The 27,993-nt window shown below is 54.2% G+C and overlaps 1 protein-coding gene across 3 annotated transcripts; it reads left to right on the plus strand.

Moving 5' to 3' along the window:
- Positions 1 to 702: 702 nt before the first annotated feature.
- VSTM2B (V-set and transmembrane domain containing 2B) lies at positions 703 to 27,873 on the plus strand. Of its 3 annotated transcripts, XM_027044643.2 has the most exons (6): positions 714 to 951; positions 1,347 to 1,969; positions 2,524 to 2,708; positions 3,595 to 3,624; positions 4,969 to 5,449; positions 27,167 to 27,873. In XM_027044643.2, the coding sequence occupies exons 2-6, from the start codon at positions 1,888 to 1,890 to the stop codon at positions 27,253 to 27,255; spliced, it is 867 nt and encodes a 288-aa protein (XP_026900444.1). In that variant the 5' UTR covers positions 714 to 951; positions 1,347 to 1,887; the 3' UTR covers positions 27,256 to 27,873. The 3 variants fall into 3 exon arrangements, with proteins under 3 accessions (XP_053066456.1, XP_026900444.1, XP_053066455.1); XM_053210481.1 differs by lacking the exon at positions 3,595 to 3,624 and having other exon boundaries at positions 703 to 951; XM_053210480.1 differs by lacking the exon at positions 714 to 951 and having other exon boundaries at positions 1,196 to 1,969.
- The last annotated feature ends 120 nt before the right edge of the window (positions 27,874 to 27,993 follow it).

Raw genomic sequence — 27,993 nt, forward strand, 5'->3', positions numbered from 1 at the left:
TAGTAAGAGCAAAGCTCAGGAAGGGCCTAAAGCTACTTCTCTACTGAGGGTGTGCCCTGGGCAGCATGGACCAGCTCTGCTGCTGTGATGTGTCTGCCCTCTGGGTTTCCTTCTCCCTGGCTCTGGGAAAACCCTCTGGTGGTGCCTCCAGGAAGCCAGTGAGCAGGGAAAGCAGAGCGTGAACCGCAGGGGCGCGGGTGTGCTCTCTCACCCCAACATCAGGACAGAGCTGAGAGGTTACGGCCAGGAGGGTAGGGAGATACACTGAAATAGACCATTTGGGTTTCCCATGAGAAAGGAAGCAAGAGAGACCTGAGCCGAGCTGCGGGACTTGCCCCTACAACTGTGTGCCCATCGGAGCCACAAGCCCGCCCCACGTTTCCCTTTAGGGGCCAGACTGCACTCCCGCAGAGAGCTGGGGAGGGGCAGGCTCCTGGTGAGGGCCCGGAGAGGTACAGGGATGCCAGGGACGCAGGGGCGGGGGATGGGTTCCGGAAAGCGGCAATGGACCCGACCTTTGCCTCTAGCTGCCTGGGGATCCCCCCCTCCTTGCACCCGGTAAAGCGAGAGCTGCGACCGGCGAGGAACGAGTGGGGACGCAGGGGCCAACGACTGAGGTGCAGGAACCCCACCCCCGCTTGGAAACCTCCGGGGCCCTGAGTCGTGCTGGGCGCTCCCCACCCCACCCCACCCCCGCCGCCTCTGCCGTCACTCACGGCCGCTGCTCGCTGGCTTGCTCGTGCGCTCTCCGCGCCACAGGCACCTGCTCGCCGGGCGCTCTGCGCTCACTTCTCGCTCGCACACTGCAGACTCCCGGCGTCGCCTCCGTCACCCGGCCTCGTCCCCAGCCCAGCACAGCGCTCCGCCCTTCTCCCCGGCCCCTGGCGCCCACCCACCAGCCATGGCCTGGGCCTGGGACAAAGAGCGGTGCAGCTCTTTGCCCAAACTGGGGTAAGCAGTTGAGGGCGGGGGTCTGCGGAGAGGGCCGCGGGGCACGCAGGATAAGCGGCCGTCTCGGGAGAGGGAGATTGGGAAGAAGCCAGGGAGAGTTTGGGTGGGAGGACCCCCAGCCAAAGCGGGTGCTGGGCGGGGCTGCGCTCCAACCACAGAGACTGTGGGCCCTCCAAGCGACCCCCTGGAGCGTGGGGCGCTCTGGGGCGGGGGCGGTGCCGGCTGTGGAAGGGGAGCGAAGGGCGGGGGTGATGCAGCGGTGGAGGCGGCTCCGCGCCTAGCCACTGACCGCCTCCTCCCTTTCCCTTTCCCTTCCCCCTCTCCCCGCCTCTCTTCGGCTCTGGGTCCGCCACGCCGGACCCGCTCTCCCCGCGCTGCACTGGGTCGGACGCCAGGTCTGCGCGCCGCGGCTGAGCGCCCACTCGCCTTGCGGAAAGAGCCGCGGAGGGACTAGCGGGGGCGGCGGCGGGAGAGCTCGGCGGGAGCCAGAGGAGGTGGCAGTCGGGAGCCAAACCATAAGGAGACTGGGAAGCAGAAGCTCGCAGCTCTGAGGCGCGCACTCCCTTAGCAAGGGATGGGTCCCGGGGCGGCCCAGCCTCTGTCCGGCCCGCCGGGCAGAGACTGAATTGCGGTTCCCCATCGTCCTGTGGACAGCGGGATAGAAGGAGGCACGGACAGATCACCAGTAGCCTCCCGGCGGGACCTCGCGTCCTGAGCCCCCCGCGCAGCGCCCCCCGCCGGAGCCGCGCCGGGCAAGCCGGCGAGGGAGCTGGGCTGATTGGCGGCCGCCGGCGGCCGGGGGAGGGGGCGCCGCGCGGGGCCATGGCAGGCTCGGAGGCGTCCTAGCCCGAGCTGGAGCCGGATCCGAGCCCACGCTGCCACCACCGCCGCCTCTCCGCGCCCGGGCCCCCGCCGCCGCCGCGCCCCCCGCGGGAGATGGAACAGCGGAACCGGCTCGGCGCCCTCGGATACCTGCCGCCGCTGCTGCTGCACGCCCTGCTGCTCTTCGTGGCCGACGGTGAGCGCGGGAACTTTGCTGCCGCGGGGGGCTCAGGGGATCCTTGCTGGGGCCGCCAGAGCCAGCCTGTCCCGGTCGCCAAGGAGCAGGAGGAAGAAGAGAAGGGGACGGCTTCACGGTCTCCAACAATCCCGGTGTTCAGCCCGGGCCCAGAGGGGCAGGGGGAGGAGAGCAGCGAAGGGTCGCCGCAGCTGCGGCGCTCGAGCCGGGGTCATTCGGAGCCGGACCCGTGCTCGGGCTGCGGAGAGGCGGCTCGCGGGGAGCGGGAGTCGGCGCGCCCCAGCCTGGCTCCAGCAGTGCGGCTGGGCGCCGGGTAGAAGCGTAAGCCGCCCCTGCTGCCCCGCCCGATCCTGAGGGAAGCAGCCTGCAGCGGTAGCTGGTCTCTGCTAGGGCCCGGCAGCCGCTCGACCGAACTTTGCTAACGCCTGGGCCACGCTTGTGGCTTGGGGGTGGCAAGCACAAGGCCGGCGAGCCGGGGACGCGCCGTCTCGCTTAGGGTTGCCCCAGGCCCCCGCCCCACAGCTGGTCACGCCTCTCTCTTCCCCCGCCCCCAGCTACATTTACCGAAGTCCCCAAAGATGTGACAGTACGGGAGGGAGACGACATCGAAATGCCCTGCGCGTTCCGGGCTAGCGGAGCCACCTCGTATTCGCTGGAGATTCAGTGGTGGTACCTCAAGGAGCCGCCCCGGGAGCTGCTGCACGAGCTGGCGCTCAGCGTGCCCGGCGCCCGGAGCAAGGTAACCCGCCGCCCACGCGGCGCCGGCGCTCTCTCGGCTCAGGCCGGGGCGGCTGGGGTAATCCTGGCAGAAAAGGCAGGGCGCGCACTGGTGGAGCAGCCCATCTCCCACCTTCCCCATCCCCACAGCATCTTCAACAGCAGCAATCGTTACCCACAAATCCTGGTAATCCTTCTCCTTTCCCTTAAAACCTCCCGAACTGCAGCCTGCCGCTAAAAAGCGACACCTCATCCAGTTCGACTGCTCTTGCTTGCTGGCTGCGGGCACCGGAGTCAGATGGGTGCTGGGTCCTGAAGGAAGACCACTTGGTAGGGCCAGGCTTTCCCGGCCCTCTGCTACTCCGAGGTCCCTGGGGCACAGGGCCAAGGAGTTAAGCTACTCTTGGCTGGGTTCCAGAGGCCCGCAGTGCACCTCAGGATCGGAGGGAAGGCTCCCACTGTCAGTAGGCCTCTTAAACCAGTCTCTTACGTACACTCGAACACACACACACATACACACAGCTGCCCTCTACCCAAGGTCCCACCCAGAGTTACTGCTCACGTCTCCCTCTGCGTCCCGTCCAGATACACCGGCCCCTCCATCCAGCTTTCCACGGGGTTTAGGGAAACACTGCAGGGAATGAGGATGCTCCAGGGAGGGTGATGAGCTTTTCTTCCCACCCTGCTGGCAATCCAGCCTTTCCTCTTTGGCCGGCAGGTGTGCTAGGGCAGCCCCTCCTAGGTCAGGCACCATGCTTCCTTCAGGGTAAAACTCCAGGAGATCCTGATGTCCTTCGTGCCCTCAGCCCCGGCCACTTCCCGAGCGGTTTCGAATCCTAGCCCGCCCGCAGAGAGTCCCGCCTGAAGGCCGAGAGCCTAATGTGTCTCTCTCCCTCTTTGCATTTTAGGTAACAAATAAGGATGCAACTAAAATCAGCGTAAGTGTGGAGCCCAGCGCGGGCCGCGGGAGACCCCTTCTGGCCGCTTCGCGCCCCACATCTTCCTCCCTTTTAGAAAGGCTCAGCGGCCGCCGCGGTGTAGGGCCTTACTCGCAGCCCTGCACAGTCGGCTGCTTGGCAGGTCGGGGGGGGCCATCTGTCGCCGCTAGCGGAATCGGGTTCGCTTTTGTGTAAATCAAGGGTCCCAGGCCTGAATCTCCTTTCTCCGTTCGGCGCTCACCTGTAAAACTCTCCTTCAGCCGGCCGGCGCGTTCAGGCCCCTGCGCATCCGCTTGCCTCTGTTCTGCTGGCATGTCTCCCAGCAACTGGAGCGCGCTGCTCCTTGTGCTAGCAGCGACCTGTGCTCCGACTGTGGGCCCACCCCTCCTCCACACACATACACACACCCGGCGCCCAGGTGGCGCCTTCCGCCGCAGCCCTCTCCTCTGCCTGGGGTCCGGGTCCCGTGCCCGGCGCAGTGGGCTCGTTGTGGAAGAAGGTGTGGGGCGGGGGTTGGCGGCGCTGAGAGGCGCTGGGGTCGTGGGGCTCGGGAGGAGATGCGTCTACGCTTCCCCAGCTGGAGCGTGGAAGTATCGGGGCCTGGAGACCACCAGGGCCTCATAGAGCTCTAGGTTCCGAGGTGAGGGCCCCAGAGCGGTTGCTTGCCCACGTCTCCTCCAGGACGCGGGGGAGGGAGCTTCAGGCTGCCGCGCTGAAAAGCAGACTGCGAAGTAGCAAAGCTCTGGAGACCCAACAGCAACCTCAGCGTCGCCTCCTTGGGAGGGTGGAGGGTTAGCTGTAAAGGGCTGGAGGGGGGGGGGGGGCAAGTTTTTATGTGTAGTCTGAGAGCAGAGTGGCTGTCCTTCTGGCACTACCCAGGCCCTCCGAAATCCAGAGTAAAGGAATGTTGGTGTGAGTAGATGTGGAGGGCTGGGCTTAAGGCGGTGCAGCAAAGAGGGTGGTTAGCCACAGGAGGCCGAGCCTGAGACTTCTCCAAGATGCAGGAGGGAGGAAGGACGGGTAGGTTCTGCAGCTCTGAAGGTCAGAAGCATAGTTTGGCAGGAGGATGCAACGTGATGAATTCGGTTAAGATGATGGGGACACGATGCAATGGGTAGGGCCATCCAAGATCCAATCAGGATTGGGAGCCCCAGGCCACTGGGGAGCCACGGAATGAAAGGAAAACCGGGTCGCGACAGGCAAACCTGCGTCCAGAGGTGTTGGGGTGCTGTGGCATGGGTGCGCAATGGCAGAGCTGAGCGCAGGTGCACTTCGCCGGCAGGGAGAGCGCGTCGCGGACCTGTCCATCCCGGCCTTCTGACCCCAGCCCCTGCTGTCTTGCAGACCGTGCGCGTCCAGGGCAATGACATCTCGCACAGGCTGCGGTTGTCGGCCGTGCGGCGGCAGGACGAGGGCGTGTACGAATGCCGCGTGTCCGACTACAGCGACGACGACACGCAGGAGCACAAGGCCCAGGCGCTGCTGCGCGTGCTCTCGCGCTTCGCGCCGCCCAACATGCAGGCCGCCGAGGCCGTGTCCCACATTCAGAGCAGCGGTCCGCGTCGCCACGGCCCCGCCAGCGCTGCCAACTCCAACAACTTGGGTGCCACCGGCGCCGCAGGCCAAGCCACCTCCAACCCTGGCCACGGCGACAAAAGCCCGCCTCCGGGGAGTCCTCCTGCTGCCCCAGGTCCCGGAGTCCCAGAGGCGGCCGCTGCCTCCGCGGCCCACGCAGCCGCCACCACTGTCGCGGCTGCGGCCGCTGCTTCGTCAGCGTCACCGCCACTGGGCCAGGCGGTCCTTCTGCGCCAGAGGCACGGCTCAGGTAAGAGCGTGTGCAGAGAGGGGGGCGCGCTCGAACGGGGGCTGCGGGGACAGGGTCCTGAGTGGCTCTGGCCAGAGAGGCAGCCCTGCTCTGGCACTTGGGTTTGCCTAGTGGTGGTAGTTCACGTGGGTGCGTGCGCCTGGGGCAAGTTTTCTGCAGCCTCCCTTGGGTTCTCTTCTTGTTGTTTCCTGTTTATTGCTGGTTGCTTCGAGGCTTTCAAGACTTGTATTTACGAAGGGGGGAGGGGCGGCCTTCCCCCAAATTCTGGGTAAGAGTAGGCAAGCGGCTCCAGTGTGAGGACCCCTCTCATGATGAGTTTGGAGAACTGGACCTTTTTCTCCTGGGGTCCTTAGAGTCTAGAGGGTGGGGCGCTAGCATCCAGAGTGGAAGGAGGTGGTTACCACTCAGGCATCGTGCGTCTGGATGCTGACTGACTGATAGAACAGACAGAATTTGTCCAAGGCTGTGTGGTTGGGCCTGGCTGAGTAGCCTCTGCTCTCTTTGGTTAAGTCCAGAATGGTCCTAGGCACAGACTGTGCTATAAATAGTCCCCTTTGGGCCCTCTTGGGGGATGGGGAAGTAAGGATAGAGCTTTGTCATTGCTAGGAGAGCACCCACATGTTAAGGCCTGCTTTCCTAGGGAGCCAAAAGGGCTGGGGGAGATGGAAGGTGGGCAGGCAGAGGGGAGTCAGAGAGCAGGAAAACATACTGACTGCTAGGGCAGGCAGCTCTGGGGCAGAGTGTGTATAATTCTTGGAAGATTGAGAAAATAGCCACTGAAATCACTTTGGTAGGGGTTAATTCTCTCAGAGAAAAGCTGCTGTAGAGACTGGCAAGGCAGGTTTTTAAGGCCCAGGACTAGAAGTGGTATATATTACCTTCACCCTCACCTTTTGGCCAGAACTAAGCCACTTGGTGCCCCATAGGTGCAAGGTTAGCTTAGGAGCTGTTTTTGACCTCCTCTCTTCTGGGTAGAAGGAGAGCATAAATCCTGGGGGGACTTAGCCATCTCTGTTTAGCACACAGTAAGTGTGCTGGAAAAGTAGTTATTGACTTGCGATTGGCTTAGTTGCATGATTAAAAAAAAAAAAAGCACCTCTGCTGCACTCTTATGGGATGTTCTACAGACCATGAGTGGAGTGGCAAAGCAAAGGATTTGGAAGGCAGAAGCCCAGATGTGAGTTGTGCTTCCACGGCTTACTAGCTGTATGACTTAAGCAAGTGGCTTAACATGTCTGAACATATTTCTTCATCTGTAAAATAGAATGGTATTCCCTGATCTCAGAGGGAGCTCAGTATGGAGATTTCTATGTAAATGTTTGTTGTCATCACCTTGGTAATTACCTGCTCTGGCCAGAGAGGAGGGGATGGGGGAGATAAGGCTGAGTGGTTGGCAGTTGGAGGCCAAGCTGCTGAGGGCCTTGAATGCCCAGCAGATCCAACAGAGACTTTGGTCAAGGAAGGATTATATGAAAGAGATCTTTGAGAATAAACTTGGTAGTGCTCACAAAAGGTGTTAATGAGACCAAGGCTATGAGCTCATTCCTGCTTGAATCTCCCTTTCTGCCTGGCCAGAACCTTGACACCTTGAGCAGAACCAAGGCTGATCCAGCTATGCTCTGCATTGCTAGTCAAATATTCAGTCTCTGTGCTGGCCACAAGGGGGCTCTAGGGCAACTCATCCCAACAGGGAACCTGTCTGTGGAGGGTGGCACAGATAGTAAGTACCCTTCTTTCTGGGAGATCTGGGGGTCCTCACATCAGTTCAGTTCTGATGGCACAGTGTCCAGGACCTCCCAGCAGGTGGGGCCTTGGGCATCTGCTAGTCACAGGGCAGTATTTTAATGCCCACACAGATCAGGGCAGCAGTTCAGGCTGGGGTTCCTCTGCCCTCCCATGGAGTGGCTTGTAGTGTGCATTTCCCTCCAAAAAGCACAGCCAGCTGGGCTCCCATCAGGGCAGGGAGGGCTCCCATCAGGCCCTGGCAGGGAAGTGCCACCAGGATGGGGGTATGGTGGCCCCTAAGGTCTCTGTCACCCCAAAACTGTTGCCAGCTCCTGAATAGGCCAGGAACCACGTAGACACATCTCAGAAAGAACCCCAGGTTTCTTTCCAACTCCCATTCAGAAGGCCAGAAGGTGGGCCTTCTGCCAAAAGACCAAAAAGCCTGCATCTTCCTGTCTCCAGGTGAAGGTCTTGGGAGAGTCGCAGTACAGTGGGCACCTCTGGAGATATGTGCATGGAGAAATGGGTTAGCTGACTTCTAACCCACAAACATACCTGAATTACCTTGATCCCAAGGAGGGACCCATGCTGTCTTAAACGTCCCATCCTGCCCACCACCCGAAGCCACCCAAGCTGGGGCTGTCGATGGGGCAAAGTCTGAAGACTGTCTTTTGGTGGCAGGCATTAATAACCTTTCTGCAAGGCTGTGTTGTTGAGCCGTGTGTAGTCCTGCTGAGCCTCCCTGGGGTGCAGCAGGCCAGCCAATCACCCAGAGCTGCCAGCAGCATGAGCTGGAGAGGGAGCTTGAGACAGCAAGCTCAGGCTTGGCCTTCCCTGCTCAGTTCTTAGCAGCCTGGAGGGCAGGGGACCAGGCACGACCACTGCCACCTGGTTCACAAGCAAGGTGATAGACTGTTGACAGAGTCTATCAGTCAGGGTGCTTGGCTAAGCAAATGGCACATTCAAACAGGGTTATGGGGGAGAGGCGATGAGAGTAGTGTTTGAAGGTGTGGACAGGGTTAGGACAGCCAGAGAAGGGTGAGTGCCAGTCCCCAGGGCTAGTGGCAGTGGGAGCCATTAGCACCTCTAATGGCAAAGGGAGAGTGATTAGTATAACCCAGAGGGGCACGCCAGATGAAGTGACCTGCCTGACAGGAGCTGTGGCCTTGGTATGATGGCCCAGCAAGGACCTCAACTTCCTCCTGCCCTCCAGTTCCCGTCAGGGCCTCCTACTGGCCAAACCCTCCTAAGAGCAGAGGCAAGGGTGCTGGCTGATGCAGCCTATACGGACCAGTGCCCAGAGGCTCAGAGCAGAGTGGAGAAAGGTGGATTGGGGGGGGTGGGGAGGAACAGAAGGAATAACCTGACTCTCAGAGAGCGGAAGATAGGTTCCACCCTAGCTCCAAGACAAACCCAAAGGTCATCCCAGGCCGGGTCAAGTGGTCACTCTGGCTGTTTCAGAATGGCAGCCTCAGTGGTGGTCCCAATCCACCTCCCCAGACAGTCACCGGTTAAGTGATTACTCCTGGAAGAAAGTCAGAAGAAGTCCCAGACAGTACTGTGGTACTCTGTTATTCAAGCAAGCTACTTTGGTGATGCCAGAGAAGGGGTGGGGTCGGGCAGGGGGGGGGGGTGGGGGTGGGTACTGACCTGAATCCCTCACCCTTCAGCTTCTGCACAGCCAGGCCAGGAAACCCTTCCTGTGCCCCACTTGCACCCAACACAGCCAAATACATATTTGTACTAAAAGTTTATGTGCAAAAACTCATTCATTTCACGTCTCATTTGTCAAGAGACGTTTTGATATTTGTGCTTAAAAATAACATGGGCTGGATTAGCACAGCAGAGCTGGCACAGGAGACCAGGCCCCTTCCTAGCCACGTTCTCATAAATCTGGCTCCTGATTAATCTGAACACTGACCTATGTTATATGAACACTTTGTTGCTGATTGCCATTTCTAGAAAAAAAGAGAGGGAGAGAGAAAGAGAGAAAACAAAACAGAGTACCTTCCAGACAAACCCTTCTAATCCGGAAAGGCACCACAGTGAAGCTAAGTGTGGCCTCAGAAGAATACAGTTAGCAACTGAATGGCTTGCATGTTGGCAAGAGGATCCCCTCTGCAAGGACCTGGGGCTCAGATCTTGTGCCATGTGAACGTCTAATTAGCCTCAAGGCTCCAGCTCCAGAGAGAGGTGCCCTGGCCCCTACAGAGAACCGGCTGATGTGGCAAACTCCTGCCTGGTGCCCACACGGAGAACTGGCTCTCAATATTTCATTTCCTAATGAGAGAAAGACAGCCAAGGCCATGGGTGTGCTGGCTTTAAAGAGGCTCTTACTGCTGGGAGCCATCAAGGGGAGCATCCTTGGGTGTCTCCATGGCAACCGTAAACCATGACTGAAGGGGGCTGTGGACAAGGTGAAGGCATTCACTCTCAACCTATGCCCCCGTGGCTGACAAAGCTGGCGGAAATGGTGCCGGCATGACCGCTGGGAAAGTCTCCAACTAGGCCAGCAGGGCCAGGCGGCAGTCACCCAGTGTTCCCATCTCCCTGGACCCACAAGGACCCAAAAAGAATTGGCTTAAATAAACAATCCACTCTTCCCTCAAGCTCCGATGTGACACGAGGATCATAATTAAAGAGAAAATAAATCTGGCACAATTTGTCCCAGAGAAGAGAGGGAGAGGCTCCCTGGGCATCCTGAAAGAGAAAATTAAAGGATTTCATAAAGAAAATGGCTGAGCCTCACAGCTGGCGAGAGATGCCTGCATCATCCCTGACAGCAGCAAATGTGTGTGATTATTGGCTGCATGGCGTCCTCTCCCTCATTAGCCTGTCATGTGATTGCCATGAGTGGGAACTGGCAAGGCCAGCCATGGGCCCAGCTCAAGAGTGGCAAGGGCGCCCATGTATGCCCAGGACAAAGCTGTCTGTGTCAGTGGGAGTCCCAGGAGGGGCTAGCCCTACTCCAGCTAAGGCAATCAGAGGAGGCTTCCTGTAGACAGTGTGCGATTTCTGACTTGAAGGGGCACCTGGGGCTTTGTCCTCCTGCTTAGGTCAGCCCTGCGGAAGCTTCTGGAGGCCTCACCTCCCTCCCTGTCCTGTACCACACAAATAGAGAAAGTCACACCAAATGGAATGGCATTTGTCCAGTCGTTAGCCAGCTCACTGCGTGGCCATTCTCTCCTCAGAAGAGAGACCCCAAATTGAGGATAAAATGGCTACACTGTGGATTTAATGGTGATAAATAATACTTACCTTTTACTGAGCACTGATTATGTGCCACATGCACATATCACAGGTTTCCCTCCTTTTTGCCATTCTCCATAACTCCTCCTGCCTCACTTCATCTCACAGTCCGTCCCCAAGGCCCAGACCCTTTCCCCAGCTGGGGTGGCAGCCCCCATGAGAAAAGCCGAGAGCCGGCCTTTCTAAATGTCACTGGGAGCCAAACCCACCACGGAGCTTCTCATTAAATACGCCAGGCGCACATTTTTAAAGCTCTGAATATTAAGGATTCCCCAAGCATCTGTGGGGATAAATGAGGTCAAGTGCTTTTGTAATACGATATTGATTAGTTCTGCCCCATGTGGACCAAGGCAAGGGCTTGGCTGTGGTCTAAACCCCTGAGCTTTATGGGAGAAGGCAGCTTGGTTTTAGCACATCTTTGCAGCACAGGAGAAAAAAAAGTATTATCTTTTCTATTCCCCCATGCTTTGCTGACTATCACCAGGCATCTCTCAGAAACTCATACCCGAAGCGTGAGAAGCTTCCCTTTGTCTTATGTAAGGGCTGCAGGAAAGTTTAAGACGACCAGCAAACAGGCCCAGCACCTGTAACTGCTGATCCCTACCTGTTCTTAAAGGGTGACAAACCTCCTTCCCTGGGGTGGGGCTTCTGGGAAAATTAACCTGCTTGTCAGTGGCTTTGGTGCTCTTGGGGAAGGTGTACTATAAATACTAAGATAACTTATCCAATTTGTCCTGCTCTGGGCTCAGGCTAGCTGCTATTGTGCTAGTCATGGAAGTGGCCGCTGGGGGGGCTCAGCAGCAGCCCCTCAGTGGCCGGTGAGACCTGTACCCTCCATGAGATGGCCCTTGAGATGCAGGTCTTGTGAAGTCCTTGTGTTGGCAATCCCAGGGGAGGCTGTTTCTAGAAATTATTGGTTGTTCTGTTCTGCATTACCACCCCCCTGGGCTGAAACATCAAAGCTACTTTGGACTGGCTTCTGGTGTTTATGGTTCAAGTGGAATGTTGAGGGGAGGGGGGAGCTCTGTCTATACAAAATAGAGCCAAAGTGGACATTACAAAAGCTTTCTCCCCACGTATAATCCACCCACACTTAGCTACCCCTGGGGGCTCTGTTCTGTCCAGCTCAGAAGTGACCACCTTGCCAGAAGGGCTGCCATGGGGAACAGACCACTGGTGTCTGTGGAGGCCACCTGTACACAGGGCACCACCTGAGTGCACCTGCTGGACACCCAGTGCCCATTAAGGGATGAGCCCAGGGGGAGGGGCCTGGGTGAGGTCAGTTCTCTCAGGAGCAACCTAAGAGACAGGTTATGGTGGAAGAGACAAAGCATAAACCCGAAAGAGGTTGAGAACAATTCAGGAGGAAGTTATCCTCACCACCTTTTCCAGACATTTCTTTCTTCCTCCTGACATTTCAAATGCTCCTCACTGTTCAGCTAGCTGGTTCATAATTAAGCCAGGGTTGGGTGACATAACATTCTCCCTACTTTTGGGCCCTATAGAGCTCTGACAGCCCAGATATCAAAGTATGTGCCTTATCCTTCTTAACCTTTGTAAGTCCGTGCTTCCCATTCTCTGCATGAGTCCAACCACTTGCATTCAAATCCTGATCCATGCACCCCACATGTGATTTCTGTATCTGTTCTCATCTGGATGGCACCCATACCCATAACAGAGAACAAGTGACAGCATCAGAGGAGATAATCCACAGAAAGAGTTGAGCTTCAGGAGACCTAGCACCTAGAAAATGCTCAATAGATATTGGTTCTTGTTCTCTGCATTATTTGCAAGAATGGAATTGACTGTCCAGGATCATTTCATGGTGCTCCTATCTGAGACCTCACTCCAAGACATTTCTCCCTCTGCACATTCTGTGAGCATCATGGAGCTAAAGGTGATGGAAGGAAGCTGATGAGCTAGCTTCAGAACAGAGAGTGCCTTCAGATTGCAAATGGCTCAGCAGGTTGCTATTTTTGTCCTTCTCTCTCTGTGCCACTTCGAAGGGGGAGGGTAGGAAATGGGGAGGATGCCACGTCCTCGTCCTTGCCTGGCTGTGGCTATTTTCCATGAGTTCGGAGCTCCTTGGTGAGCAAGGACAGGTTCATCATGGCTTCTCACGTCCAGCCCCGAAGTTACACCACCACATTTGCACACCTGCCTGTAGGCCTCACTGTGCACCTGTGTTATGCCTGGTCTTGCTTCACTGTTCTATAGGTTGTTGGCAGCAGGGAGGCCATTGTGATGGGAAGAGGGGGGCCCTTTAGTGGCTAGAAAGCCAAGTTCTGAGGAGAGGCTGGTGTTTGCAGCACAGGATGAGAGCCTCTCCACAGGAGAAGGAAACAGAAGGAAAACCCCCTCAGTGGCAGTCAACTAGCCAAAGAGCCTCCAAAGCAGGCCTGGGCTGGAGAGGAGGTGCCCCATGTCCTCCTCACTGGGACTCTTACCAGTAGAGGTAGAGGAGATTTTGTGGGCAAGCCCAGTGCCTCACAGGGATGGGCCTATGAAGTGATGGGGATTGGGGCCACTGTCATAGGCTTGGGCATGCCTGGGCTCTTCCATGCGAGTGCTTGCATTTGTTTTTCCTATTCACGCCCTACCCAAGTGCCCTCCCGGTGGCTCACAGTGCCTGCTGCCTGCCAACAAAGGGGTACTCAAGGATCAGTGAGGAGAAGGTAGGACAAAGACCACCAGAAGGAGGTGCTGGAAGCATAGCAGGCTGCTTGCAGGGCCAGAAGACCAGGACCGCTCCTGGCCTGCCCCACGTGAGCCTGCCTCCCACCAGCACAGGGAGCCTACACAGGCTCACCAGAAAGGAGGCCCACTCACTCTTACAGGCTGTCGCCAGAGACAGAGAGCCCCTCACTCTGCTGATCCCTGGCCCCCTGCCATCAGCTCTCCTCAGGAGGATGTCAGTTTTCCTTAAGCCAGGAAAGCCCAGCTGCAACATTAGTCCCCTTATAGCAACTTTTATTACAATTGATTCTCATACAAATGCCACTTGGCCCAGATGAAGGATCGTTAATAAACCCGGGGGAGGGAGAGCTGACATCATGTCATGGCTCATTCTGAGCTAGGGTGGGGGTTCTTGGCCAACTATATCTGGTATGGCCAGAGCCAAGGGGCAGGGGTCTTCCCAGAGCATTAGGTAGACTCAGCCCCCACCTCAGGAAGAAGCTCACAGTCTCACCATGGCAGTCAGAATAAGCAAGAAGTGTTCTGAGAATGAATTCAGGGCTTAGCTGGGGCACAAGAAGGACTCAGAAAAGGTGGCACCAGTGGAGATCACTTCACAGAAGGGAGGAAGGCTTTGCTGACCCTGCAGCCAAAGGGGTCTCATCCACCCTGAGTACCCAGAAAGGCTCCACTGCTGTCTCAGGGCCCCCAACATTTCCTTCCCTGTCATGGAGTCAGTGCCTAGCTGATTACCCCATCCAGACCGATGCCCCAGGGAGACAGGCCCAGTTCCTTCTCATATCTGTATCCTCCCTACTCCATGTTCATTGGGCCTGGCACTAGTTCATTCATTCATTCATTCATTCATTCAACAAATGTCAAATTGGGCATCTTTTATGTGCAGGAACTAGGCATGGATGACACAATGTGAATAAGACCTACAAGGTCCTCAGAGTCTGATAGAAGGAGAAACAGACATTGATCAAATAGTCACATGGCAAGTGGAAATTTATACCCATGGCTGGTTACTCTAAAGGAGAGACCCATGGGTCTCTAAGGAGCTAAGAATAGGGGGACTTGACTCAGTCAGGGAAGGGTCCTTGAGGGAGTGACACTTGAGCCATAATCTGAAAGATGGTTAAGAGTAAAGAGAGAGTGTAAAGGGAGTGGGTAAAGCCTTCCGGGAAGAGGGGGTGGCATGTGCAAAGATCCTGTGGCAGGAGGGAGCAGGGGAGTACAAAGGCCTGACAAAAAGTTACTATGGTTGGGGCAGCAAAGCAAGAAAAGGAACAGAGGGAAATTTATTTTTTAATGCCTTAAGCAAGATTTTATTTTTTATATGAAATTTATTGTCAACTTGGTTTCCATACAACACCCAGTACTCATCCCAACAGGTGCCCTTCTCAATGCCCATCACCCACTTTCCCCTCCCCCCACCCCCCATTGACCCTCAGTTTAATCTCAGTATTTAAGAGTCTCTTATGGTTTGCCTCCTTCCCTCTCTGTAACTTTTTTTCTCCCTTCCCCTCCCCCCTGGTCTTCTGTTGGGTTTCTCAGGATCCACATATGAGTGAAAACATATGGTATCTGTCTTTCTCTGCCTGACTTACTTCACTTAGCATAACACTCTCCAGTTCCATCCACGTTGCTGCAAAAGGCCATATTTCATTCTTTCTCATTGCCAAGTAGTATTCCATTGTATATATAAACCACATCTTTATCCATTCATCAGTTGATGGACATTTAGGTTCTTTCCATAATTTGGCTATTGTTGAAAGTGCTGCTATAAACATTGGGGTACAACTGCCCCTATGCATCAGCATTTCTGTATTCCTTGGGTAAATTCTTAGCAGTGCTATTGCTGGGTCATAGGGTAGATCTATTTTTAATTTTTTTGAGAAACCTCCACACTGTTTTCCAGAGCGGCTGCACCAGTTTGCATTCCCACCAACAGTGCAAGAGGGTTGGGAAATTTAAGTAAAGAGTAGTTCAGAGCTCAAACTCCATAAGGCCTTATGATAGAGATGGGAGCTTTGGCTTTGTCCTAAGGCAACAGCATGGGGAACAAGTGGGTGGCGAGGCATGATGTTTTTGGAACTGATATTCTGGCTGCAGTGTGAAGATTAGAGAAGTGGGGACAGAGTGGATGTGAAGAAACCACTGTAGAGGCAGTGATCCTGCTAAGAGATGACAGGTTTTGGACTACCTGTTTGGATAGATAGGTGGATAGGTAGATAAACAAGTAGCTGGTGTCTGAGTTAAGAGAAAGATGTGAATGGATGGATGAGAGTGTAGGGGATGAGTGGAAGGAAGGATGAATGAACATGTGGATGGGTGGATGGAGGGAAGGACACATGGACATGTGGATGAATGGATGGAAGGATTTATGGATGTGAGAATGGATAGAAGAATGAGTAGATGGGATGGATAGAAGGATGAGTGGAAATATGGATGGATGGAAGGATGAGTGGAGGTTTGGGTGGGTGGATGGAAGGATGACCGGATGTAAGATTGGATGTAAGGATGAGTGGAGGTGTGGGTGGATGGAGGGATCAGTGGATGGATGAATGGATAGGTGGGTGGGTGGGTGGATGGATGGATGGATGGATGGAAGGATGAGTGGATGGGTGGGTCGATGGAAGGATGGGTGGATGAGTGGAGGTGTGGATGGAGGTATCAGTGGGTGGATGGATGGATGGATGGGTAGGTGGATGAGTGGGTGGATGGGTAGATGGAAGGGTGAATGAGGTGTGGATGGGTGGAAGGAAGAATGTGAATGGGTGAGTGAATGGGTGAGTGGGGGGATGGAAGGAAGAGTGGATACGTGGTTGAAACAGGAATGGGAAGATGGGCCCATGTGGGAGACAAGTTGGGTATTGCAGGATGAATGGGCTTGGGGCTGCAGACATGCCCAGCGTTGGCATTCCCCACATGTTACAGTGCATACTCAGTCCATATCTTCTAGGATAGAGGCCACAGGGAGAAAGGTCCCAGGTGGTGGCATGGCACAAACTGACTAGGCCCAGAATTCCATGCCAGCCCTTGCTTCTCTCTGCAGTCCCCAGACCATAGTAAGATGGGTGGGGTGAGTAGACACAACTAGTCCCCAGCCTGCTCCAGCTCCCCCAACACCTCAGCCTTTACAAGGCACCAGCATCACTCCCAGTGAAGGACATGAGCAGGGGCCTTTCCATATGCTGAACTCTGGTTACTCTGGTGAATGCAGCCTGACCAAGACTTGCTGAATATTGTCCATGTAAAAGTTAACGTGGATACATTTTTTCAAGCATCTAAAAAATCAAATCTCCAGGTGGGCAGATGAATAACTGTATTCGCATTAAAGACTAATGTAACAAAAAATACACAAGGCAATAATTCATAATGCATGCTAGTCTACAGAGTCATATTTTAATGCATGACATATCCTGGGCAGCTCCTCTGTGCTAATTTTATTTAATGAGCACATGTTCTAGAATTTTCAGAGCACTATCCCTGGGCAATTAAAATGTGTTAACCTTTTCAGTTAAATTGTGTTCTAAAGAAAAGTCCTCAGCATGAAACAGAAAGAAATATCTAGGCACCATGGAGGCAGAGCCTAGAGGAAAGGATTGCTATTGTGTCCCAGCCGTGCCAGACTCAGGGGCCTCCAGGCCTTCCTCCCTGGCCCTCAGGGCTCCTGTCTGTCACTCCTCCTCATCTTGGCCAGGCCCACCTCCATGGAGCAGGGCGAGAAGGCTGAGGCAAGGACCCACACACTGAACAGCCTTCACTGAACCAGCACTGGGTGAGTGCCCAACATTTGCGTGAGCCAGGGGATGTGAGGCAGACTCTGTGTCAAGGGACATGAAGGCTATGGAGGGGACATGAGGGATTTAAAAAGGCCAGGATGCCCCCAAAGAGGGGCAGGGTCCACTCATTTGAAGCCCATTCCCTATCTGTGTAATGGGCACACTAGTACCCCAGCATCCACAGGTCTGTGAGTTTCAGACCTGAGCCTCTGGTGAATGGTTCCCAAACAGTGTTCCTTGGAACCCTGAGCCCCAGCCCTACCCCCAGCTTCAAACAGAGCTGTTCTGTTTTTCTAATGGTTTGAGATATCAGGCTTCCATGCAGCAATTAGCTTAAAATGGGGGTTCTACTGCTTTAGAAGATTTGAAAGCAACTGATATAGTCCAAATATATATATATATGTGTGTGTGTGTGTGTGTGTGTAATATGTAAGTATATAAATTATATAGAGTATACAAATATATTTATGTGTGTGTGTGTGTGTGTGTGTGTGAGTATGCCACCTTCTAAGAAAAGAATTTGAAGTGGCTTTCAAAGTTGCATGTGACCTAATAGAACAGAAATTTTTAAATGAAGAAATCGGAATACAGGGAAAATGAATGTGAAATGGTGAAACTAGTTTGAGGAAAAGTTGGACAAAGAGATGTGTGCACACAGTCTCGGGCAGTTGAAAGGTCAGATCAGGGTGATAGCGATGGGCCCCCAGCACCAGCTTGTATTTGAAGATGAAAAATGAGATTCCAAGCATGAAGCATCTGGTGGATGTCTGGTGCGTCGTGGCTGCTTAGACTAGCTGGGGACACCTAAGAAGGACTCCCATTCATTCATTTGACGAATATTTTATGTGTGGGATGCGCACAGGGTGGTGGGAGAGAGGAGTCAAAAGGTAGACCTTCCGTGGCCACCAAACACAGCTGGGAAGGATCAGAACTTGCTATAAAGCCCATAGGATGCAGGGAGCCTCCAGCTGGAGTCTGGGGGATGCAGTGTCTGAGGGAGGCCTGGGGGTGCAGAGGAGGCAGACAGGTGACACAGGGTGAGCAGCACGGATGATGGTGGGGCTGTAAGGGAGGGGTGAAGTTGCAAGGTGGTCTGGGGTGGGGCCAGGAGTTAGGTCTTCAACCTGGGATGGAGCCCCTGGGGGATTGGGGGGCATCGTGTGTTTGCACGTGACGTGTTTTTGTGTTTGCAAAGGGCACTGTGGCCTCTTTCTGGGTAGGGACCTGTCTGTTTAGAGCTAGTGGATGTGGGTCAAGAACGTGGCCCTGTCAGGAGAGAGCTGATGTGAAGGGAGGGTAAAAGGATCAGCAAAGGTGGGCCAGGGCAGAGAAGTGCAGAGTGAGAACTGTTTTGGAAGCCACCTTGTAAGTGGCTCTGGGCTGGGCTGGCAGGGAAGGGTGGGTTGGCTGTGGGCAGCCAGAGGAGACAGGATAGGGCTGACTAGTGAAGTGGACAGCATGAGTGGCTTCCATGTAGCACCCCAGTGTACTGGGGCTGGGGGCATCTGAAGCATCGTGGAAGCAGGGGAGACAGAAATGACCCTGGGTTGGGGTCAGGAAGAGCCTCGAGCAGGCTAAGGAATCTAGGTTCGATTCACAGGTACCAGGGAGTCACTGCAGATTAACTCCTGTATCTGTACTGCCTACTAGCTGTGCAACTTTAGGGAAGCCACTTAACCTCTCTGGGTCTCGCCTGTGAGAGGGGAGTGGCTTCTACCTCCTAAATCCACTGAGAGGGTGAAGGGAGAGAATTTTCTCGGCACTGAGAACCCAGAATCATGTGCCTGTTAGCATCCTGCAGGCTCAGAGCTCAGAGAATCTGGATGGGCAGTGGGGGATCCCCCTGAGACCTGGACCCAGCACTGAGAGAGGCCCCCCACCACCCCTGCATGGGGAGAACCCTGATGCTTACTGTGGTCTGGGCTACCCCTAGCCCTACCAATGCCAGCCTCCTGACCACACAGAAAGACCTATTTACCATTTTCATTAAGCGACACCATTAAAGGATCATTTGAGGCAAGATCTAATTTCAAAAGAAATAGAAGCTGGAAAGGCGTTCACAACAAAATTGGCTGCATTAAAAAGCTATTACGAAGGTTAAAATACAGAAAAACATCTCATCCCCCCTGAGGTCTCCCTTGGAAGCAGCCTAGGGCTGGGGTCAAGCCGAGGCATCGGGGAAAGGGTCCGGCTCTTTGGTCCCGAGAGGTGGCGTATGTGGTGGGTAGGTGTGTGGACAGCAGCCACTGAGTGCAAGTCCGGGCTCTGCCATTTCTCTTAGTGTGGCCTTGGTAGGGCCAGGTTTAGCAAATAAAAATATAGGACCCCCAGTTCAATTTGCATTTCAGATAAACAAGAGGTAGCATTTTAGGTTAAGTAGGACCCGTGCAGTATTTGAGATATACATGTACTTAAAATTATCCATGGTTTACCTGAAATTCAAATTGAACTGGTGTCCTGTATTTTCTCTGGCAACCCTAGGCCTTGAGTACTTTGCTTCACATCTCTGGACCTCAGTTTCCTCACCTGTAGAGTAGGAATAAAAGAGTGACTCCTACGGTTATGAGGATTGTATTTGATGTAATATACCTGTGACAGTGCCTGTCTGAACAAGAGCTAGCCAGCTTTGCTGTAGTCATCCTGAAGCTGATCACCTCTATCTGCTTGAGCCTGGCTGGGTCTGCCCCCTGCCATGCACTCCCCACTGCTGGTCATCTGCTCCAGCATCAGATCCATTCCCTGCTGGGGGTGGGGCTGCTTGCTGGGGGCAGAGGAGAGGAGGAGGTCTGAGGCCAGCCCTCTGGTGCTTGGGCTTCCAGAAAGGTGGAGGGGTAGGACATGTTGTAAGAAAGGCATTTATGGGAGTGGGGGGAGAAGGGGAGAAGACAAAGGGCCACATGAACAGCACAGACATTTGTCCCAAGCCCTCTGTGCGTAGGTGCTCAGGGAGGGCTTCCTGGAGGAGGTAGTGCTTGTTCCAGTCTTGAGGCGGAGGTCAGAACTAGACAAAGGACAAGGAGGTTCTGCAGGTGAGCCCAGAGTCTGCTGTAGGCACTCACCAGGAACAGTGGACTGGAGTGCAGGTCAGCTGGCCAGGCACAGCAAAGGTGAGGTTGTTTGGGAGTGTCACAGAGAAGTCCTAGCTGTGGCACTGAGCCGGAGGTTCTTTCTCCTGTGGGTAGAGGGGCCGCATCGAGGTTATGCACCTCAGGGAGAGTTCTTGGGTGTGTCTGAAGGAGGGGGGTGAGCAGTGGGTGTTGTGGAGACAAGAAGATGCTTTAGGAGGTCACTCGGGCCATGGCAAGGAAGAGAAGGCACAGGAAGCAAGGCTAAAATGAGTGTCCCACACCTGCCTCTGCCCCCCTTCACCCCAGGGAGTGCCTAGGCTCCCCCCACTGTCTGGACACTGAGGCTACCGGAGGACAGCTTGTGTTCGAACCCAGGACCTGGGCAGGCCAGGCCAGCAGGGTAGATCAACACAGGACCAAGGGACCCACGTCCCATCTGCTCTCCTACATCTCTTCATCCACACTCAGCTCTCCTTCCAAACGTCTCTGTTTCCTTTAAAGCCCAACGGCACTGGTTGCGCCTAGTTTTTGCCCTAGTTACCAGCACACATTAATTTTATGGCAGAAATTAATTCTGTCCAATTCTGTTAGTGCCCGGTTATTCCTTACTGACTCCCTTTGAATAAATATCCATGAAGAGGCTTTAATTAAAACGTCAACAAGGGAAGCAGCCTCCTTGCAAGGCGGCATCTTTCCACTCAGCTGTGGCCGGGCTGCCCGGCCTGCTCACCACGGCATCCAGGGGAGGTAGAGAGCCACGGGGAGTGGGCGCAGCGGCCATGGGGAAGCCAGGAGCGTCAGAGCAGGGAGAGCCAGCTTCACACAGTGCTGTACGAACCAAGACAGGACCCTGGCCAGGCCTCCTGGATGCTACAGCAGAGGCTCAGAGGCTGCAAACTCAGGCCCCACCGAGTGCCAGGCAGTGTGGTGGAGAGGAATGAGACTGGCTGGACAAAGGAAGCCCCAACTGTTTGAGGGCCAAGAAGGGAACTAGCAGCCACCCTGGGTCCATTTGGGGGTCAGGAGCAAGCAAGGAGCAGCAGATTCCTGCCGGAAGAGGAGCCCGCTACTGGTCATGTACCTTGGAGGAAACCGTGCCCAGGGTTACCTGAATCTGTGCTTTCAGGTAAAAGTCTCTGAGTTTTACATGTTGGATTATAATTTATAATTTTTTTAAGTTTTTGTTTATTTATTTTGAGAGAGAGAGCAAGAGGGTAGGGGCAGAAAGATAGGGAGAGAGAGAATCCCAAGCAGGCTCCACACTGTCAGCACAGAGCCTGATGCGGGGATCAAACTCACAAACCGTGAGATCATGACCTGAGCTGAAATCAAGAGTTGGACACTTAACCCACTGAGCCACCCAGGTGCCCCTATAATTCATAATTTTTATTTAAAAAAATTTTAATGTCTATTATTTTTGAAAGAGAGAGATAGAGTGTGAGCAGGGGAGGGGCAGAAAGAGATGGAGACACAGAATCCAAAGCAGGCTCCAGGCTCCGAGCTGTCAGCACAGAACCCAATGCAGGGCTTGAGCCCACGAAGGGAGATCTGAGCCCATGAGATCATGATCTGAGCTGAAGTCCGACGCTTAACCGATTGAGCCACCCAAGCGCCCCAATTTGTAATGTTTGAAACTGTGTGTGCCAAGTCAGACCCCTCTGCAGACAAGACTGAGCCTCCAGTGGCCATTTTCCTTTCCTCCCCTTTTCCTTGCTGTTGCCCCTGGGCTCTGCAGGAGATGGTGATTTGTAGCCAGTGAGGCAGGGCTGGAGAAGGGGGTAGGGTGAAGAAGAGGGAGAGGCCAGCCCCCAGAAGTGCCCCCGACCCTGCCCTCAGCTCTGGCCTGGTGCTTCCAGATCACGGGCATCTCCACCATGGCCAGGGTGACTCCTACATGCCCTCTCTGCTTGACTCCACAAACCCCTCTAAACCCAGAGAGAAGCCTCTTGCACCCTGGCACTGGGTTGCTCTAAGAGGGTGTCCTCTCCTTCGACTGGGGGCTGGCCCTCTGCTGTGGGTCCAGGATGGGCAGGGCACTGATGGGAATGGGAGCGAGGGCCAGTCCAGACAGGCCTCCATCCCACGTCTAAGCGCATGTCCGAGGCCAGCCCATGAAGGTTGCTGCCTCTTGGGGGCCAGCCGTCTTCTCTCACTTTGAGGCAGAGCAAAAGGGCAAAGGCCCAGCACTGAGCATTGGCCTTGACAGGGGTCTTGTCCAGGGCACTCACTTGACTTCCTACCTTTTCTAGCCTAGAAGCCTATATTTAAGAGATGTGTTGTGACAGCATGAAATGCAGAATATTCATGTGGCCTTGCTCTGTGTGACATGGAGGGGACTGTCCCCAAGATCCCCATCATAGTCCTTATGTCAGGATACCCATGCTTACTGGTGGGATGGCTCTGTCCAGAGAGACTGGACTAGTTCTCTGGCTGCTGTAGTCAGCTTCTGAATGTTCTAGTGCAATGCTGGACAGGGAAAGGCCAGGCATCACGCTGTGGCCAGAGTGAACCTCCAACTTAGCCCAGGATCTGTTTCTGTAGGTAGAGCTAGGCCTCCAATGTATCTGAATTTTATTTACTCTTTACAAACTTGAACCAAATTTTAGTTTTCAAGCTATAGCATAAACAAATACAAAAACAGCCCCTGAACAACCCTGGACTCCGAGGGGCACTGTTTGCAAAGCTCTGACCCAGGCAACCCCTCCAGTACAGCAAGCAGATCGTCGCAGGCCCCTAGCTCCCTCCTGCCCACGGCCAGCATGACAGGGCTACAGACCACAGCAGGGCAGACGTCACCCCCGAAGCCAGGGAACCATCTGTGACCCTGGGAAGGACAAGCAGGGCACATGGAGGGAGGACAGTGGCTTCCCTGGCTAGTGTCTCCACTGGTCAGCTGGGGAGTGGCTCACCATGCTCCTGATGCCCACAGAGCAGGGGCGGTCCCCTCAGTGCACCTACACCTGTGGGAGTCTGAGACAGAGTGGGAGTGGGCAGCTGCTTCCCCTGCAGGCACTGCCCCACCAGGAACCTGACTCATGGGCTTAGCCTTCAGCCAGTGCAGCCAAGGGTCCCAGAGGATGACCCAAGCAAAACCTCCTCCTTCACTTTTATCACCAGGCCTCAAAGCTTCTGTGTTGTTCTCTGACAGGGCTTTTGGCATTCTGCCATTGCCGTGTAAATGGAAAAGTGGGATTTCCCAGTCAGAAGCAGCTTGGCTGGTGCCTTTGTGGTGCCCATGGGGGCTGAGTGCCCCCACTGTTTTCTTTGGGAGCCTCTTAAATGGCTCCAGCAGGTGTCTTATCCTGTTCACCATTTCAATGATAAAAGCTAATATTCGCAGAGCCAAAGCAGCTTTGATTTCTTTAAGAATGATTAGCAAAATGATGATCCTTGTTAAATCAAAGAATGAATCAGCCACTATTCCATCAGAGGGCTTCCCTCACCTCTGATTTTCCAGCCTGATTTCAAGCAGCCTGATTTTCCAGCTTAATCATGACAAATAAACTTCTGCGTGTTCCAGTGCTATTTCTGGTGCTCTTAGGAGGGGAGGAAATAGATACAGAGACTGTTAGCATCCAGACACAGCAGCCTCATAGGAACAGAGCCATCCCCACACTGCAGAGGCCAAGATAGGAGCTCCTACCTCAGCTGAGCCAAAGGCATCCTCCTGGCCCTGGAGGGTCCAGGTGAGCCCCAGGCAATAGCGGGAAGTCCTGCCTCACTCCAGGAAAGCAAAGACAGGGACTGAGGCAGCAGACGCTGGGGGCGGTGAAGGGGGACCGGTAGCCATGTCCTAAACAGTTGTCGATCTTGGAAAACATTCCTCTTGAGGGAAGGACAACCCCCCCATATTATATTTTCTCCAACGCTTTTCAGAGAAGTAGTTATGTTACCCTTCTCAATTGTATCTATTTTCAGAGCAGCTGACTCCGTTTACGTAATTGTGTAACAGAGGACGCTCAAATTCGGTGGCTTTGGTATGACACGAGAACCATTTATTTAGCTCATGATCCTGTGGATCAGTCGGGAAACTCCTCTGCCAGTCTCTTGTGGACTCATTCCTGCTCATGTGGACAGCTGCCCTTTCAGCTGAGGGCTGATTGGGCTAGAGGGAGCCCAGCTGGGACGTGTCATGGCTTTTATCCTGCAGCAGGCTGGCCCAGTCTTGTTCATAGGCAGTGGGTTACAAGAGGCACAGAGGAAGGGCAAGCCTCAGTGGACAAGCACTTAAAAAAAATTTTTTTTTAACGTTTATTCATTTCTGAGAGACAGAGAGAGACAGAGCATAAGCAGGGAAGGGGCAGAGAGAGGGAGACACAGAATCCGAAGTGGGCTCCAGGCTCCGAGCTGTCAGCACAGAGCCCATCGCAGGGCTTGAACTCACCAACTGTGAGATCATGACCTGAGCGAAGTCAGACACTCACCGACTAAGCCACCCAGGCGCCCCTAGACAAGCACTTTTTTAAGGTTTTGCTTACTTCACATTTGATAATATTCACTGGCCAAAGCAAGTCATGTGACCAAACCCAGCATCTCGGAGGGGTGGGGGGGACGCACTATCACAGGGTGTGGATGCTGGGATCTAAGAGATGAGGGGGAAAGGAGATTGTGGCCATTTTTGCAATCTACCACTGTGATCTTGCTTGATCTGGACCCCAACCTGGAAAGACATGCCAAGCACGTGTTAATTTTACAGAGCCATGCATATGCGCATCCCCATTCTATAGAGTGGGTGGCACAATGCCCAGAGAGGTAAAGGGTGTTCCCCCAGGTCACACAGCAGGCTTGCTTGAAAGCCTCTCTCCCAGGTGCCAGCCTGCTGCCCCTGACCACCTCCCTTGGCCCCCTTTGTGGTGACGCTGGGCCAGGGAGTAGATGAGGTGCCACCCAGGAGCCAAACCCTGGCTGAGCCCCCACAGACATCCACCAGCAGAGACACCACAGACTCTTGTGTCTGCCCTCCACAGGCTCTGGTCTCCAGGAGCCACCACTTCAGCCCCTGGCCCCTGCTGCTCCCACTGTGGCCCAAAACAGAGTGGCAGGCTGCTTGTTTTAACCCGGGGTCGTTGGAAAGTCTTGTGCAATTTTAAAACTTTTCAATGTGAGTAGGTGATACTGTGACAGCGGGAAAGGCCAGTCAGCAGTCTCTGGAGGCAAATTAAAATGTCTCCTCACATCTCCTCTGTCCCCAGTTCCACAGGCAACACTTCCCTTGTCCAGCTCGAGAGCCCAATTGCCATTCGTCCTGCCCCCGTGTGTCTTGAGGCTCCGTGTTTTACTGCACATGGACATCTGCTTTCCAGGGCCTCGTGTGGCTGTTTCTATCCTGCCTGCACCTGCCTGCGTGTTGGGTTTGCAGGAGCGTGAAGTTCTGAGCCAGGAGATCTGGAGGCCAATGGGCCCAGTCTGGGCACACAAGCCCTGTGTGGCCAGGAGGCAGCGTTCTGCCAGCAGCACTGCTGGTTTCCGTGCACCTGAGCCCAGGCACCTGGCCATCCATCAACACACCCGTCACCACGTCCACCCTCATTCTTCCCAGTGATGTGTAGCAGTGAAAGCAGCAGAGGAGGAGGACCCGAGTCTTGGGAGTGACGACCACACCCTGGTCCTTTCCATAGATGGATGGCAAGGGGCAGAATGTCAGTTCCTGCCAGGCTGCAAGCAGGGCTAGGAGGGACAACTGTGTAAAAAATTAGTGTCTGAAGAGGAAGATTAGCGCACCTGGATTTGTCCTGTCCTTGTGCTTCTCCACGGGGTCTCAGACCATGCATGGAAACAAGTAATGGTGGGCGAGATGTGCACTGCAGACGGCTCCCACCCCCTTTTCATTCAGATGTTTGAACCCAGCCTGTGTTTCCCAAAATGGGCACATAGAATCTCGGAGTCTCCAGCAGGAATGGCCCCTGGATCATTATCCTACCCCCTCCTTTCACAAAGGGACACTAAGGCCCAGGACACAGTTATTGCCAGAACAAGATGGATTTGGGATTGCGGGAAACACCTTAGAAGATTAATGGCTCTTCCAACTAGAGAGAGGGGAATGTCATGGGTTCAGGCCCAGCCTGGTCAGGAAAGCCAGAAACCCGGCCTGCCTGGCTGCAGCTCCCGTGGGCAGATAAGCAGAGGCGTCCACAGCCTCTGTACCATCTGCTTGGCACAGGGAAGGGCCTCCTGCCTCTCTCCATCCAGGCACAGAGCTCCAGCCCAGCTGGCTGGCTGAAGTGAAGGGAGGAGAGAGGCCTCCAGATGGTACAAGTGAGCAGGGTAGGGCTAGAAACTGTTTACATTAATGCAGTCTGACCCTAAGCAGGGTGGCAGTGACAGTGACGTCATCCCCACGGTTTGGGTAGCACTTCTTCCCTGTGCTCCTCTCAGGACCCATGGAGCATCCCACCTTCCAGGGAAAAGCCTGTGATTCACGGGTAGGCTTTCCTCCAGTTGCACCGAAGGTCTTCCACTAGACGCAGACCCCAATGACAGATGGGCAAGACACCAGGCAGGCAGCCCAGGGGAGGCAGGATGAAGGCACACGTTACAGTTCCAGTGGTGGGCCAGGGGCCCAAGTCAAGCAAATGGAAGTGACCTCACTAGAACAGTGCAAGGGTCACTCCTCCAGGAACCTAGGAACCAGGAACCCCTCACCTCCATCAACCAATGATTTCTGAGTTCCCCACTTTGACCCTAAGGTAGGCTAGACCAACAGTGCATGAAAACAAGACTCACAGAAACATCAGGATGCCTAAGACGGCATCTGTGAATACTAAGCTGTGTAGTTCAGGCAGGGGTTGGAAGGTTTGGAGTTGTGTGCAACCATGGAGTATCCTTGGAGGAGAGGGGAAGCTGGGCCTTTGATGCGGAAGGCACTTTCCAATATAGTTCTGGGGAGAGTAGGGGGGTGGTGGTTGGCATATTGCCTTCTTATTCAGCTCAAATAACAACTGGGACTTTAAAACTGCAATTACGATCTAGCACACACGGCTTTAGGCCAGGGGTACCTGGTGTCTGACCACAGTAGGCTCCTAAAACGTGTAGTCTGTAAATAACAAACAGCAAAATGCTTCATCGTTGTGCAGAAGTGCCACTAGGCACCAGCTGAGTACTGAGGTCAAGACGTCCAAGTTGGAGGATGTCTCATTCTCCCGGGTTTGCCCGTGGCCACTAGGTTCTTGTGAATCCGGCATTGACCGTGCCCATTTTCTCACCCCCTGCAGGCACTGGCCATAGCTCCGCCACAGACCCGCTCTTGTCCCTGCTCCTGCTGGCTCTGCATAAGCTCCTTCGCCTGCTGGTGGGGCACTGACACACACAGCCATCCCCCCCGCACCTCAGCCCGCCCACACGGCCTGCCCAGACCCGGCGTGAGGCTCGCGTCACCAGATGGACACAGAGAGACTGAGAAGCATGACCAAGTCCATGTGGAAAATAAATCATATTTTGGGGGAAGTTACACAAATGTAGAACACCTAAAATAATGCATCTAGTTTCCAAATAAGATGGAATTTGGACCATGCGGTATGCATGGGATCAGTGAGTTCTCTACTTCAATGTATTTTTCTTTTCTAAACTTTTCCTCCAAGTGTTCATTTTGCACGAACTGTTGAGCAGTTATCTTTAGGATACTATGTAAAAATGTTGGGTCAAAGCCTTTCTGACAAAGCAAAATATTTTTAGTAGATTATTGTGTTTAGGGATTTTTTTATTTACTTTTTTTCTTTAGGGGCTTTCCTTTTTTTATTAAAGTAAATTATTTCTTTTGAGACATTTTGATTAAAAAAAGATACATCTTATCATAATTAAAATTCACTGTCAATAATATTTATTTTTAAATAAAGATTGGAAACAAGGTCAGACACTTGTTTATAAACTGTATTGTATATTGCTGAATAACAGTTGAATAAAAAACAACTTTGAAATAACCTCTCTGCAGGCATGTATGAATGTTAAGCCCGGATGCCATGACCTCCTGTTCTTTGACGCCAGCTGCACCCTTGGCTGGATACAGCCCAGGCTGGAGGACAGCCCCGGGCACCTGGCCAAG

Source organism: Acinonyx jubatus, chromosome E2 (assembly GCF_027475565.1).
Source record: "Acinonyx jubatus isolate Ajub_Pintada_27869175 chromosome E2, VMU_Ajub_asm_v1.0, whole genome shotgun sequence".
Lineage (NCBI taxonomy): Eukaryota > Metazoa > Chordata > Mammalia > Carnivora > Felidae > Acinonyx > Acinonyx jubatus.

Excerpts from the sequence above, each read along its gene's own strand:
- VSTM2B (XM_027044643.2), top strand. The coding sequence starts at position 1,888 with ATGGAACAGCGGAACCGGCTCGGCGCCCTCGGATACCTGCCGCCGCTG. Across the intron at positions 2,709-3,594 it reads TGCCCGGCGCCCGGAGCAAG|GTAACAAATAAGGATGCAAC; the intron begins GTAACCCGCCGC and ends TTTGCATTTTAG. Across the intron at positions 3,625-4,968 it reads AGGATGCAACTAAAATCAGC|ACCGTGCGCGTCCAGGGCAA; the intron begins GTAAGTGTGGAG and ends GCTGTCTTGCAG.